The sequence below is a fragment of the Takifugu flavidus genome, chromosome 11 (genome assembly GCF_003711565.1).
Source record: "Takifugu flavidus isolate HTHZ2018 chromosome 11, ASM371156v2, whole genome shotgun sequence".
NCBI lineage: Eukaryota > Metazoa > Chordata > Actinopteri > Tetraodontiformes > Tetraodontidae > Takifugu > Takifugu flavidus.
Genome location: NC_079530.1, coordinates 11,840,278 through 11,855,391, shown reverse-complemented (window position 1 = coordinate 11,855,391; position 15,114 = coordinate 11,840,278). Strand labels below are relative to the sequence as shown.

At 45.8% G+C, this 15,114-nt stretch overlaps 2 protein-coding genes across 3 annotated transcripts; one reads left to right on the top strand and one right to left on the bottom strand.

The window, feature by feature from the left end:
- Positions 1–1,018: 1,018 nt before the first annotated feature.
- On the top strand, positions 1,019–3,263 carry cfl1l (cofilin 1 (non-muscle), like). Its single transcript, XM_057048453.1, has 4 exons — positions 1,019–1,175; positions 2,016–2,299; positions 2,394–2,470; positions 2,573–3,263. The coding sequence occupies exons 1-4, from the start codon at positions 1,071–1,073 to the stop codon at positions 2,695–2,697; spliced, it is 591 nt and encodes a 196-aa protein (XP_056904433.1). The 5' UTR covers positions 1,019–1,070; the 3' UTR covers positions 2,698–3,263.
- Positions 3,264–3,916: 653 nt separating this feature from the next.
- On the bottom strand, positions 3,917–14,513 carry rrbp1a (ribosome binding protein 1a). Of its 2 annotated transcripts, XM_057048445.1 has the most exons (27): positions 14,274–14,513; positions 11,157–12,585; positions 10,437–10,591; positions 10,216–10,338; positions 9,728–9,880; positions 9,468–9,586; positions 9,209–9,362; positions 8,389–8,527; positions 8,106–8,287; positions 7,986–8,020; positions 7,829–7,904; positions 7,706–7,743; positions 7,544–7,625; positions 7,429–7,466; positions 7,276–7,348; positions 7,099–7,188; positions 6,921–7,007; positions 6,763–6,852; positions 6,601–6,690; positions 6,450–6,503; positions 6,280–6,360; positions 6,004–6,087; positions 5,738–5,815; positions 5,054–5,137; positions 4,859–4,954; positions 4,459–4,602; positions 3,917–4,372 (listed from the first exon to the last, which is right to left on the bottom strand). In XM_057048445.1, the coding sequence occupies exons 2-27, from the start codon at positions 12,562–12,564 to the stop codon at positions 4,334–4,336; spliced, it is 3,792 nt and encodes a 1,263-aa protein (XP_056904425.1). In that variant the 5' UTR covers positions 12,565–12,585; positions 14,274–14,513; the 3' UTR covers positions 3,917–4,333. The 2 variants fall into 2 exon arrangements, with proteins under 2 accessions (XP_056904425.1, XP_056904426.1); XM_057048446.1 differs by lacking the exon at positions 5,738–5,815.
- Positions 14,514–15,114: the final 601 nt, after the last annotated feature.

Here is a 15,114-nt window from a genome sequence, read left to right as displayed (position 1 = left end):
TAAATCCCCAAATTGTTACTGGCCGAACAGGAATATGACGCGAAGGCAACGTTGTAGACATGTGCTCCTTATATGGAGAGATGGAGAAAATCTGCATTTGATAACAAACATCATGACATCACTGCCCTTGTTGGGCACTCAACACCTGACCCCCCCCCCCCCCCCCCAACACACACACACACACACACACACACGTCCTTTGTCCCTCCTACCTTGTCTACAGCCATGTTTGTTGCAGTTGTGCAACATTTAATGTTGAGCATTGGGGGGGTGTTGGGTTTCTCATGTCACTTTGATGATTAATTGCTTCTAGTGTGATGCTAATTAAGGTGGTTAAACTAAAACATCTTTACAAAAGTGTAGATGCTGTTTGTTGAGCAAAGGAGGGTGGGAACAGAGGAATGAGGGATGGGGGCCCGGGTGGCCCTCGGGGGTCCTCAGACTCCTGGCTGCACTCTTGGATTTTACTGAAAAATGTGTAATTGTGAGGAGCAGGACAAAGTTATATGTTCAAAAACTGCTGTAATTTTACAACTGAGATTAAACCCGCTTCCAAACACCGATGCCCGAAGCTTTAATCCGTAAATGGCTATTTATGGAAATGCTACCTCTGAAATCAATCACTTCAATTACGAATCTGACGGAATCGGACGCGCGCGTGAGATGGCATCTGACATGCATATGGATAAATCCCTTTGACACGATCCTTTCTTACCTTATAAGGAGAGCGGTCCGCATCTCAGCAGCGGAGGAGTTAAAGGAAAAAAGAAGACAGGTTTGTTCTCCATATAAGGACGTGAACGCACCACTCCCCTGCTGCTGGAGCTCACCTGGATTTCCTCCTCACAACCTCTACAACAACACAAAAGGGACCAAAACTCATGCAAATGAGGAGAGAAAACATGGCTGAATGGGGGACAACAATAAAAAACCCAAAACCCAACACATATGTGTATATTTTGGCGACAAATGTGAAATGTGATTGAATGCAAACAGTGGGGTTTGCAACACCTGGGAAGGCGGGGGGGGGAACATTTGGAGGTGTGCTCATTTAGCCAGGCTCCTCCTCGATGAGTCAACCTGCTCCCCTTCCTACTTATTACCCTTCAGCGGTCCGACTGCAGCTGCCATTTTTCACCGTCTCTTGGTCCTTACACACATCACGCGCAAAAATGGTGAGTAGCTCTGAACGAAATCTACCGGTTGGGCTGGGACTGGTCTGTGCGTGCGCGGGCGCGCACCCACCCGCTGGATATCTGGTTTCAAACTTCTGAAGAAAGTCTAACGCGCCCAGTTATTTATTAATTGACTCGATGTGTAACTGTTTTCGTCTGTCAGGCGTGCGTGGCTGTGACAGCGAGGGAGGCTTCTGTGCAGATTCCTCTAAAGAATATATGTGCAAACTCCCCCCAAAAAAAGAGTTTGGCGTTTGAAGGGACAGTGCAAGGCGTGGTTTTGCCTCCAAAATGGAGGCAGCTTTGTTCACGCTTCAAACTTGTTCTCAGAGAATCCCTCGGGGCGGTCTTTCGTGCGCTAACTTGTTCCACGATGACTGGAATGCGGCAGAGTCAAAGCCATGAACAGGACGCACGACGAACACGGTCATGTTGGTGCCGGGCACTGGCACATTTGAAGACTTAAGAGTCGTTCCACCCCCTCTTCATGTCTTCTCTGGTGGAACGTCCTGTTTGTTCATCTTGGTTCTGCTTTCTGCCTGCAAACATCAGCTCAGGCTGAAACCTTAAAGCTCCCATCGAATCCTTTTAATCCTTCTTTGACTGGGAAATCTCTGGTTTTGATGGACAAGGGCTGTTTAGAACTTGGAAAAGGCTCCATTTGAAGACATATGGTTCTTATCAGCACCATATCGGCAGCAAACACATTAAGCATCAGTAGCACTGAAAAGCAAATGTTGAAAAGCTAGATTTAGCATTCGTCAGTGCTGTCCTGTGCGATTGCCCAACTTAACTTATTTTGGGCACTTGGGTTAATAACTTGTCCGACATTCTCAACAGGCATCAGGCGTCAAAGTCGCTGACAAGGTGGTCGACTTCTTCAAAGACATGAAAATAGCGAAGAATGAGGAGGGACGGGTGCGAGTGGCGACCTTTGATTTCATAGAGGACTTCATCGACGTGGGCGACACCACCACACAGGCTGAGCTGGACGTGAAACAAATGGATGCATTCGAGTTCTTTAAGAGCCTGCTGAGTCCTGACAAATGCCGCTACATTCTGTACGACTGCCACTTTGCAACCAAGGAGTCGAGTACCAAAGAAGAACTGGTGTTTGTGATGTGGTGAGTCTTGGTCTTTACATGAAAATATGACTTAATTGCAACTGGGACTGTGAATATGTACCGACTCATGTCCCCCCCCCCCCCCCCCCCCCAGGTGCTCTGAAACTTCTAAACCCAAAGACAAAATGAACTACGCTGCATCCAAAGAGAATCTCATAAAGAAGCTACCAGGTAAGTCCATCATCGCGTCAAACCAGGTCGAATGTTTGCTCCCCTGCCCACACACTTATATTAATTTTTTTAAATTTTTTTCCTTTCTCCATGTGTCAACAGGTATCAAACACAACTTCCAGTTCAACGATCTTGCAGACTGCCCTGACAGGAACGTTTTTGCTGGGAAACTGGGGAAAACTGTGACCAGCCTTGAAGGTGTACCTGTTTTCTACGATGCAGCGTAAACTGTGTCTAGAGGTTTCCCTCTTGCACAGCAAGGGTGATTTAATGGGATGATAGTTTTGGACCGAAAGCTTCCAGATGAAGCTTGGCCTTCTGGATGGGATAGAATAATAATTTTTTTTTTTTTTTTAAATTCACTGCTGATTTCTTTTGTGCCCCAACAACAGCCATAGGACCTGAAACTGCAGGTGTGGTTGATCTCAGAACAATTTGGTCTCCATTCGGGTGGTTAATTGGCCCCATTGGCATCACCTGCAGTTTTTAACCAAAATGGCTGTTGTGACCAAGCACTTGACTACCCAATCACACCTCTTTGACTGTTGGAGGGAGGGGGGGGACGCTCGGATGTAATTTAATTCAGTGATATAGATACGTGCATAGTTGGTCATGTTTTACTTATGTGCATACGTACTGTTAAACTACAAACACTCCAGTGTACTCTACGGATCTCTAGCTAAAGTGTGCCATTTATTCAAAACATTCCCATTCTTTCGTGGTAAAATTACAGCTCTTAAAGGTTCCACTGTAATGCAGGGATATCGTCAAATAAATTGTATGTCAAATGAAATGTTGCCCCTCTTATTCTGTGAACTGGCGTCCATGTTGGTGGATGAAGATTTGCTTTCCGTGCTCCAAATTCCCTTGAGTCTGTCCACTGAGTTGGGAATATTTGTTTTTTGCATCTATTACACATGCAGAACAAATACTGCTGCTTCAGGAGAACCTGGGTTGGTCTGCAGGATAAATGCTGGTGTTGGTTCATCCATCAGCTGTGGCGAACACTTAAATCTATCAGCTTTGAATACACTGGGGGGGCTACAGGCTAATAACATTCCAAATGTTTAGAATTATGAAAATGACAATATTTAACTTGGAACTGCTGTTGGTTACTTTTAGCATAAATACTGAGCTACTTTCATTTACCAGTATCGGCACAAGGCTCGATATGAAGTGTTAATTCAGTTTGTGGGGGGGGGGGGGGGGGGCAGGCTGAGGGCAAAATGACAGCTTTCCCTAAACATCCATGTTTGGAGGGGGCACGGAAAAGTGTCCGTCTTCCTGTAACAACCTTGTACCCACGGTGCGTTCTTAATCTTGTGCTTTTAAATAGTCAACTTCTGAAATGTGTCCCGGCCCAAAAGTCAAATGTCCCAATGTGAGATTCAGACATCTTCATTCGGATGAGCCAGCAGTTGCATTTACTGACGCGCACAGCAGGGGTGTAGAACTACAGCATTTATTCACTCATACAAATGCAGCCGGCTACAGGGGAAAGCAGGCATGAAATTTAATGAAATACTGATCCATGTTTCCACCATTCAACCACATACAAGACATTTAGAAGTAATTGCACAGGTTGATGCACGTTTCACGCACATTCAGCTTCCCTTTTTAACACTGAACTATAGGGCAGGTTGTTGAACAATAAGGCAGAGGGATAAAAGACAGTCAGGAATATTGATGGAATGTGTGGTTGCTGCAGGATTCTCAACTAATCAGATCAAATGTTCATAAACATTTGCCTCCTATAGTTGCAACAAATGCCATCAACTACAGTACAAAAAAAGTTTTGGAATGCATAACTATGGTAATAAGGCATATTTGGCAATTTAATTTGTAGTGTCCTCGGATGGTCTCCTACACCGACGTGCCTTCTTTCAGCTCCACGCGGTCTCCCTTTAAAGAGCAGGACAGGATTAGCTCTTCAATGCTGCCTTTTACATCACTCACCCAGACCAGCCTCCACATGGACACAGCCTCACCTGTCCTTCCAGGTGCTCCTGTAGCGTCCTCACGGTCTCTCTCTCTTTGGTCAGCTGCTCCTGACTGGCCCTGAGAAGCTGCTGCAGCTTGGTGGCAGCCTGGCCTAAGTCTTTGGACAATTTCTTCTCCTTCTCCAAGCGCTCCTATTACACCAGACAGCAAACATATTACTATTATATTACTAATTACTATACCTTCACCATTTGAATCTTAATATTTAAAGCCTGAAGTGTCTGGCTTGTGTGGAGCTAATTTCCCAGATCATCCCAGTCTGAATAATGGGGTTAAGTCAAAGCTGAAGACTTCAACACCAACAACCAATTAAATATTGGCATCTGTTTATCAGCACTAACTAATAATTAGCAACACCAATAGAGCTGTGAGACCTCATTGGCCCACCTTGAGCTGTGCAACGTCTTCCGTGTCAGCTTGTAGTGACTCCGAATCCTTCAGAAGATCCAGCTGAGCCTGAAGCTCCAAAATTGTCCTCTGGGCCTGAACATTTCCAACATGAACACACACACATATCCGATTAGAGTGGACTGTTGCTCGGTGCCGTGTCAAGAACTTAGAGAGACCGACGGCCGCTGATACCTGCTCATACTCTTCAGAAAGCTGCTGCTTCAGACAAACTTCCGCGTGCAGCTTTTCCGTCTTCTGACTCAGCTCGTTCTGGACCTGAAGGCAGACAGGAAGAGCACGTTCACAATAAAAGTACGCACAGACAATGCGTGTATGCAAACATAGTTGGGTCATGGCAGAACTGCACGCCCACACACACACACACACACACACACACGAGCTGCTCAACCTGTGTGCCAAGTTAGTTTCCAGCATCACAAAGAACAAAACTAAAGTTTAAGGCCAACAAACAGGAGAAAAAAATCTGTTATTGTGAAGCAGCATACAAAGAAACATCTGAAAACAAAGGGAGAGGAGTGTGCATGCCAAGGAAGGTGAAAGATCCAATTTGTTAAGAGTTCTAGTCATTCAAACAATGGAACAGCATTAGCATAATCAGCCACTGTCATGAGCACTGGACAGACTGGAAATAGTTTACTTCTTTTTCAGTGACATCCGTTACCAAGCAACCATTATAACATGGCCATCTGCTTTGACTATTACGGCAGTTCTGATGACGTGTTGAACAAAAACATGAGCACAAGTAGCCCATCAACACAAATAACAGCAATGAGCTCATTAATATGCGCGTCCAAGCGACTGCCCAGTACTCTGTAACAGGAAGTTATGGGTGCCCTGTGACCTTTGCACCCTGACCTGACTGGGATGAACATCAGCTACGCCATTCTGTTCCTGTTGAGCCCTCATTCTGATCTCTCCCAGCTGCTCTCTGACCTGGAACAGGAATTCATTGATAGTCAAAAATGACGCAACCTTACCACCGACGTGCCCTTTTCCCGTCACGTCGCTGAAAACTCGCCAGGTTGGCTCGGCGGGGATGGCCAAGAATCAACGTGTGACAAACAACTGAATGTGCACGTCGTGACAGGTGAAAGGAAAAGCCACGTATTGAGTAAAGTCACCTGTGTAAGCTCCTCCTTGTGGGCCCGGGCCTCCTTCTGGGCCGAATCCAGCTGATTCTGGCACTCTGACAGCTGCAGCTTCAGCTGGACGCACAGTAAAACAACAAAAAATACTGTTGCATCCTTAAACGCACGCACGGGATTTGGATGTGTAACAGCTGATTTCTATTACATTCATTTCTACATATATTTTCTTCAGCATCTCAAGAATTAAAAGGAATGTCAGGTCAAAAAGGAGCTCCTTTCACTTTAGTGGTAGATTTCACGATCAAATACCTGCTCCATCTCCTCTGAGAACACCTGATTGTCTGTCTGCTTCTCCAGCTGAGCTTCCAAAAGCAGCATCTGTTCCTTCACCTGCACAGAGGCAACAACGACGACGTGTTTGAGACTCGCGTTTCTGCCCTCCCCACCTCAACGGAATTAGCTTAGAAAACAAACCCCACCTGCTCTATGCTTTGGTTTTCTGCCTCCAGCGTTCTGACCTGCTCCAAGGCCTGGTTGAATGTGACAGGGATCATTTATTACAGCACAAACAGAAGGAAAATCTACACGCTAGTGGTGCGACGTCCCAATAAACAAGGTTCAACTTGCCAGCCTCAGCTGCTCGTCCGAGTTCGCCATCTTGGACTTCCATACTTGCTCTTCTTCCTCTACACTGTTCTGCAGATGTTTCAGCATTCCCTCCTGAGGAAGATGAGGAATGAGATGTTAAAACGTTAAGGCTAAACGTAGACGGAGCCAAGGTTTACTACTTACAGTTTCAGCCAGGACTGTCCTGTACTGGTCACATTCAGCCTGTAGTGAGCCGTGGCTCTCTTCAGCCTCCTTCAGTTTCTCAAGCAATTCCTGAACCAACAGGAACAAGTTGAGTTTTTTAATGCGCAGTTACTTTAAACCAGGAGTAAAATACTTACAGGTAAAGCTGTGCTCGACTGAGACTCCTGGTTCTGCTGGTTGAGAGCCTCTTGTGCTTTATGCATGAATACCTGCAGCCAGTTAGACTAAGGAAAAAAAGACACCACACATTTTACAACAACACAATCATCAGGGTAAGAGTCAGCAAATTGTGATGAGAAACCAGCTGCTTCCTACCTGATGTGTCTCTAAAGGTATCTGTGGGAAGAGTGTCTGGAGAGTTTCTTTGGTTTCTGTCTGTAAAGCCGTCAGGTCTCTCAGAGCATCCTGCCAAAATGGTGCCATAATTCAGCGCGTGATGAAGAGCAAAGTGGCCTCGATTGAGGAGCTGCTGGTGTGTGAAGAGACCCTCACCTCTACGGGCTTTTCCTTCGCTTCTTTCAGCTCCTCCTGCAGCGACGTGATAGAAGCAGTCTTCTCTGCCAGACTAACAGGAAACACAAAATAAAACTAAAACTCTGGATGAGATACAGGACCAACTTTTCTATTCTTGGATGCCTCGTTTACCTGTTTTGTAGCTGCCTGAGCTCGGTGGCACCGTCTGTCTGTAAACAGTGACCAGGAGAATAATTCACACAGGTTTCATTCTGCAGGTCGGATTCACAACTGTGAATCAACTTACTTGTGTGTTTTTAAGCTGTGCCATCTCTTCTTTGAGGTTTTTTAGCTCATCTTGAAGTGATGCGACAAGACTGTCATTCTCACTGCAGAGGGAGACATGTTTGGATTCAATGGAGATAAAATCTAAAAAGCTGGATAAGATGAAGAATAAACTGTACAATACCTTTTATTTCTCTGTTCTAGCCCAATAATAGTGTTCTCCTGTTAGAAAAGGTTATTTGCCATTGGTCACTGGGTTCTCCACAAATACATCGTGCCTTATATGTGAAGTGTTAAAGATGCTTACGGCAGCTTCCTGCTTCTCGTGCAACTGTTTCACTTCATCGTGGAGGCTGCTCAGCTGACTGTCCCTCTCCTGAAGGCTGCAGCGACGACACAATTTAAATGAACTGAGTGCAAAGCTTTGAATCAGTCCGAGTGAAGTGAGATGCTCAAACGTTTACCTGAGTCGCAGCTGGTCCATTTCTGCGCTGCTTCCCTGTTGGAGCACAGGACAAATGGCATTGAACGTGCAAAGTCAGCCATGTGACCACGTCCGACAGGAGACAAAGAAAATGTCCCACCTGATTTTTGTCCTCCTCTTTTTTGGCCTGACTGGCCTCCAGAAGTGAGTTAATGGAGGCCAGTTGCTCGACCAGTTGGGTTTTCTCTACCTTTATCTCCTGCAGCTGAGAGCTGAGGGCCTCCACCTGAGCAGAGCGCTCCCTGACCTCAGTCTCCAGTCTCCCAACGTGCACCTGGCACTCTGTAGAAGCAATAAGGTGCAGCATGATGAAGACAGCGCGCTAATATTTCAATATTCTTGTTTCAACCACTTTGCCCCAGAAGTCATTTCCTCCCCCTTACCTGAGAGTGCATTGCCATCATGCTGAGTCTTGTCCAGAGCTGCCTGCAAGCTGGTGTTCTTGCTCTGAGTGGCTCTGAGTTCCTCGCTCACCTCCTCCAGGCGCTTCTGTAAAGCCTGCTCGCTCTCAGAATGGCTCGTCTGTCAAGAGAAGGTACGAATGGCTCAGGCCACATTGAACAGCAGGGGGGCATTCGAGACAACTGACAATGACACACACACCCGCATCTAAATTGCTCGTTTCTAAGGATTTATTTAGTTTTAGAGTTATTTCGCAGAAGCAGGTGTTGAATAGGGGAAATGGCTCATTCTCTTTCAGCATTTCATTTCAACTGAGCCCCAACTAAAGATCCATGGACAACACATTTCCAGCCCTAAAGTGTTACAGTTCAACTAAGTTAACGACCTGTTCTCATTTCCTAACCTGTAATGCTTAAACAGTAATGCAGCAACACAGAATTTCAACATTAAGGAGTTCCCAGTATAAGACTGCTGAAGATGAGGTGTTTGGACACGCACAGATTCCAGTTGCTCCCCAGACACATTCTCCCTACAGCCCCATTACTGCATGGTTACATTCCAATCCAGAAGGGTTCTATGATTACCAGGCAATAAACGTTACAAACCACCCCTCAAGCTTTTAATGAGCCCTGTAGGTTATTTTTATTTTTAATTTTGGAAGGAGTGAGATGGCTGGCACTGTGTTTGCCAGAGAATCTAATAAGCCACTCAATACAGTTACAGCATTTACAAAACTCTGAATGAACTGAGAGTCCATAAGAAAATGTAATTATACTCATGTGTTCCAAAAGTCTGGTCTACCTGAAGCCGGGCAAGCTGCTTCTCCGTAGCGGAAACTTTGGCTTCCAACCCTTTCCTGACATGTTCATCAGCGAGCAGACTTTCCGTCTTCTCTCCCAGTTCTTTGGTCAACTTTGAGCATTCTTGTCTGAGCTTGGCCAGCTCTGCATTTTGTCTGCGGACACAAGACGGAGGTGCAGATACAGAGGAATGAATGAAAGAAGAGTGCAGTCATGTTAACGATGACAGATGGTGATCAACGCCACGTCCAAGCACTCACTTGCTTTCAGCCTGACTTGTGGCTTGGTTCAGGGCATCACGAAGAATGGAGTTTTCCTGTTGTAGACGAGCCAGCTGGGCACTGGGACCTTTTTCCAATTGGTCCTGTAGGCCAAGGATCTGTAAAATTAAAAAATAAATAAAAATCAATCAACGGCTGGACAAAGAAGCAACCCCAAATACAACTAATTGGTGGTGAAATTACCTTAATGGGAATAAAAACTAAACGATGAATTGGAGCATTTGCGTACAAGAACTCACCTTTGTGTTGAGTGCTTGAGTCTGAGCCACGTGATCCTGGTAGCTGGCTTGCATGCGGGCTTGCAGAGCAATCATCTCTTGCTCTCTCTTGCTCAGCTGGGAGCTCAGCCTCGTCTCCACAGTGGCAACCTTGGATTTCTCAGTAGACAGCTCCTGAGCACGGGAAGTTCAGAAAGCAAACTTCTTTCACAACTCATCATGAAAGGGAGCGAGCTCCGCACTTTTCCCAAAGGGCAACACTGTTGCCTGTGCATCTGCAGTCACCTTCTTACCTTTCCTCTACTGCCACCTTCAGGATTAGGGACTTTTTTACGTATTATTGTGGTATCATTTTTGTCTTTCCACACTCCAGAGCGAGACCCCCTTTGACTTTAGTAGTAAGTCGTTTTTCATTATTCTGAAGATTATTTTAAATGTCTCTAATGCAGTCTGCTGAACATATTTAGAAACTGTCACAAGGGCAGTTGACTGGTGTTCAAATAGCTAACCTTGGTCATTTCTCTAAGACGGTTCTTGGCAGCAGATGCGTCCTCCTGTTCTGTTGCCAACTGTTTCTCCCTCTCCTCTAGCTGCTTCTTAAGTGTGGCCACGGGGTCTCCTTTCTGCGTGGCCTGGAAATGCAGACGTACACAGAAAAGATGAGTTCACCGAGCAATCGCGAAGCCAAAACAGAGTGACGTTCGTCACTGTGAAGTGCTCTTCATCATACCATGTGCCAAGTGTCTTGAACGATGCCTCCTTTCTCAGACAGGATCTCGATGAGCCGATGAGCCTCCCCTTCGCTGAACACCATGCTACTCACCGTGGAGACCAGAGTTTTGAAGGGCAAATACAATGGTGCGTCAACAGGATCCGCTGCCGCTGCTAAAAAGAGACCAAGATCATTTAAGTCATTCGGAACAATCTTAAAAAAGTTCCATACATGTCAACACTAAAACTTCAATACCCGGGCAGTCAGAATTCACTATAGTGTATCAGGAAACAGACATTTTTGTGACATATACAGAAGGAAAACTGGTAGCACCAGGCAGAGACGAGCCTCAGTCAAGGGGGAGCCCACTCTGCCCACTAACCATTGTCAAGGTACTGACAGAGCCTTTGTCAGGCGACAGAACGGGCCAATGTTTGCACAAGCCAGCAAGCTGCGTGCCCAACTTTAACAGCACTGGCATTGGTACCACTTTTCATGGAGACTTGGTCCATAGCCCCTCAGCACCGGCAGGCTAGTCACTAGGCTTTACCTGCATCATTTCACACTGAAACCCCAGCATCAAGGAATCTTTTATTTACCAATCAACTATAAAATTAAGTTGTTAATAACATGAACCAGTTTAACCATACATGCAGTACAATATAAATTACAAACACTGACACACATAATGTATACTTAGGGTTGTATATTGGCAAATCTTTTTTTAGGTGTTGCTACCTGGCTGGGACTTTTTCTTGGAAGGCTTCTTCCTGGGCTCCTGTGCTTTTCCATTACTGGGATGAGCTGGCTGAGCCCCCACTGGAGGCACGGCCATGACTGGGACATCTTTGGCCACTGTCTCCAGCACTGGCGCAGCCTTGGACTGGGCTTGTGCACCCCGGCCGGCAGCCTTGGTCGGGGCAGGGACGGGGGCAGACTTGGTCGGGGCAGGGGCAGCCTTGGCTGTTGGGGGGACGGGGGCAGACTTGGTCGGGGCAGGGGCAGACTTGGCTGTTGGAGGGACAGGGGCAGACTTGGTCGGGGCAGGGGCAGACTTGGCTGTTGGAGGGACGGGGGCAGACTTGGTCGGGGCAGGGGCAGCCTTGGCTGTTGGAGGGACGGGGGCAGATTTGGTCGGGGCAGGGGCAGACTTGGCTGTTGGAGGGACAGGGGCAGACTTGGTCGGGGCAGGGGCAGACTTGGCTGTTGCAGGCACGGGGGCAGACTTTGCAGGAGTAGGGGCAGGTGCAGACTTGCCCTTGGCTGGGGCAGACTTGCCCTTGGCTGGGGCTGGGGTTGGGGCCGGGGCCGGGGCCGGGGCAGACTTTGCCGGGGCAGGAGCAACGGCAGACTTTGCCGGGGCAGGGGCAGATTTGGCTGGAGCAGGAGCAGAGGCAGACTTTGCCGGGGCAGGGGCAGCGGCAGACTTGGCCGGGGCAGGGGCAGATTTGGCTGGAGCAGGGGCAGACTTGGCTGATCCTGTAGTGGGAGGAGACTTTGGTGTTGCAGGGCCCGGAGCGGATTTGGTCGGCGCTGGGACAGTCTTCGCTGAGACCGGGGCAGGAGCAGACTTTGCTGATGCATTCTTAGTCTGGGCAGACACAGGGGCTTCTTCCACTGGCTTGATGGGTGCAGGGGCAGCTACAACTGGTGCTGGTTCTACCTTGGCCACCTTTTTTTTCTTTTTCTCCTTAGGCGAGGGTGCGGGCGAGGGCTCGGTACGAGCGGCACTTGCTTCAGCTGCAGTCTTAGGCTGGTTAGCTGGTGACTTAACAGACGGAGTTGGTTTAACCTCCAAAACAGGAGCAGGCACAAAGGCCGGGGCAGCAGATACCACGGGGGCAGCAACAGCCTCAATCATCACTTCCATTTCAGCGGCCTCTTGGATTATTTCAGTTTCTGGGATCTTTCCATTGGGCTTGTCTTCTTTCTTCTTTTTTTTCTTCTCAGATACTTTGTCCTTCTTCTTCTTGTCAGTACGAGCAGACTGCGTTTTACCCAATTCCCTGCGTTGCTTAGCCAGGGCCTCTTCATACGAGGTCTCTTTCATGGAGAAGGTGGAGACAATAGCAATCCCAACAGCAGAGATTACCATGAATCCACCAAACACCATAATCCCAAGCGTCTGGGGGTCATAGATGTCCATTTTTTTCCAATTTCTGCAAACCTAAAATGAGATAATAGACAGCAAACTATTACGCATATAAAATTTTGGCATTTAATGAATATCCCTACTTGCAACGGGGACAAAAACTGTAAAAAAAATAAAATAAAATGGGTGGGAAAAATAATAAAAGATCAACTCATGTAATCCACATATAAGACTTTGATGCGTCATGAACAAGGACCTTGGAGTTAGAAGATCAACGTCCAGCTCCCTCCAGAATGTTACCAAAATTGAATGAGCTGTTCCCTGGATCATTAACAAATATTTCCTGGAAATTCCATTAACATCCACTGACGTTTCGAGTTATTTCACGACCAAACACGCACAGGCTGTCAACTATCGCGTGGCTGGCCCACTACAGGCTTTACCCATGAAGGCCTGAGGGTGTCGCTGTTGGCTATTGAAGTTGTGCTACATAAGGACAGAACAGCAATTCTTATCAGCAAGCTGACGAGTTACAGCTTGGAGGAGGGAAACATTAATGTTGACGCAGCTCAAACTCACCCCTGTGATTAAATCCCAATTAATAGTTTAAATGATGGGTGTTTCCTAAAATACAGAATGCATTTATAAACAATTAATTTAATGAGACTGTAGATGAGAACAACAGTGCTAAACAGGGTGGAGGTGAAAGTACAAAATGAGGCTATATAAGACTTATAGTTAAAGATAAAAGCAGTTTAAAAAAAAAGAAAAAAAAAAAAAAGGACATTACAGACAAAATTGAATACAGCACTCAACCTTAACCTGGTCTTAGCCTGTATAGATTTTCAACTCTTACTTTAAGGCTTAGACTAAACCCGCTCCTTAATGCATTCCTGCAGCACTGCTAACTCGAATACATGTCATCTTATCCTATCAAAAAACAAAAACCACTAAATACGATCCCAAATGTACAAACAGATACTGGAGTCATTTGTGCATTACTGAAAGAGTCCAGAGTCCTTCCACAGGGAAAGGCAGTGAAAGGAAAGAGTCCTGCCTCCTGATCCCTGAGGTCACAAAAGTGACAATTACACGAAAATAAAAACGGTGGTTTCACATTATGACACTCAGGGTGACAATCTGCACACTCAATTATATAATCTGCACTTCTGGTAAATAGAAACCTAAAACAGTCTTTAGACGTTTAAGTAAATGGTGCAGAAAAAAATGATGTTAACTGAGCTGACAGAAAACCTCAATCTTCCACCGCTTCGCCTCATTCTAGTCAGTGCAAGAGAGGAGCACCACAATACACTTTTCACTTCTTGTTTTATTTCAGTTCAACAGAAACACATTAAGTTTTGAAAATTTGCAAGAAGGCCTATTTCGTTTTAAAGTTAAAGTTAAGTCAAAGAAACCCCCATCACGCCCTTAAGCCAAAATTCAAAATATACGATCTAAACCTGCCAATTTTATACTCTGAATAATCATTTGCAGGCTAGCAATGAGGCTAACACTGAATCAATGAATTTGACTATTGTCTCCAACATTATGAGAGGGAATGTGTGCTCACGTATCAAGTCTGAGCTCAAAGGGCTAAAACACAAATGTCCAAACAGCTACAAAGGGGGGGGAAACATTTTACGAAACTTTCAGAGGTTTTCTTCTTGTACCTGTAGTTAGCTCAATATGTAGCAGTTAGACAGCTTTCTATGTTAGCCTAAACTGCTTCAATGAATAAAAAAAAAATGTATTTTACTTACTTGGCTTGTTAAAGAGCTACGTGTACTTATTTTAAAGAGAGCCGAAAGACAGGAACCACTTTGAATGACAGAGGAAGTGACTTCTGTGCAAAGCTACCTATTTATCAGCTATCTATCTGGCTAACTAGCTTTTTTCCAGTTCTCCCCCTCGCTCGGCTGCAGGAGAATCCGTGGTCTGCTGTGAAGTCGTGGCACTTCGAGCTGGCTAGACGTCCTGGCCCCATGCCCCACATAAATACCGTGCTGCTAAAACGCATTTCATTGGCTGGAAATCACTACTTCCGGAATTAAGCATGCCGGGAGTTGTAGTTTTTTAGCTACATGAAAAGCTTAGTTAGTCGTGTCACTTCCAGTGAAACAGAAGCGGATTGTTGAAATGGAATGCGGCTCGTAAGTGCGTTTATACAAATAAAATCTTAGCGAAAATAAAGCAGACTTTAAAATTACCTAGTTTTGAAGATTCTGAATGTATTGGCCAACTGTATTTAAAAGAGAACATTCAACAAGTGAACTTCCATGGAAATGAAAACTGGCAATTCTTTGTTTTTGTTGATTATCAGGATAGTTTCATTTTAAAAAACACCATGCCTTTGACACACCCAATCTGTGATGCCGTGCTGTTCTGGGAAGCTTTTTTTAATGGGAAAACCTCATCTGCTTTAAATAATGGAACACCTCTATTCACACTCCAGGCCACGGAAGCAGCACACACTTGAAGCAACAGTCTCTCCTGACACATTTCATGAATTAAATCATTGCCACATCACCACAACAGTACAGTTAAACTGTACGCCTACTGTATTCCAACTGCTAGTTGTAAAAAGTATACTTGACCTTTTTC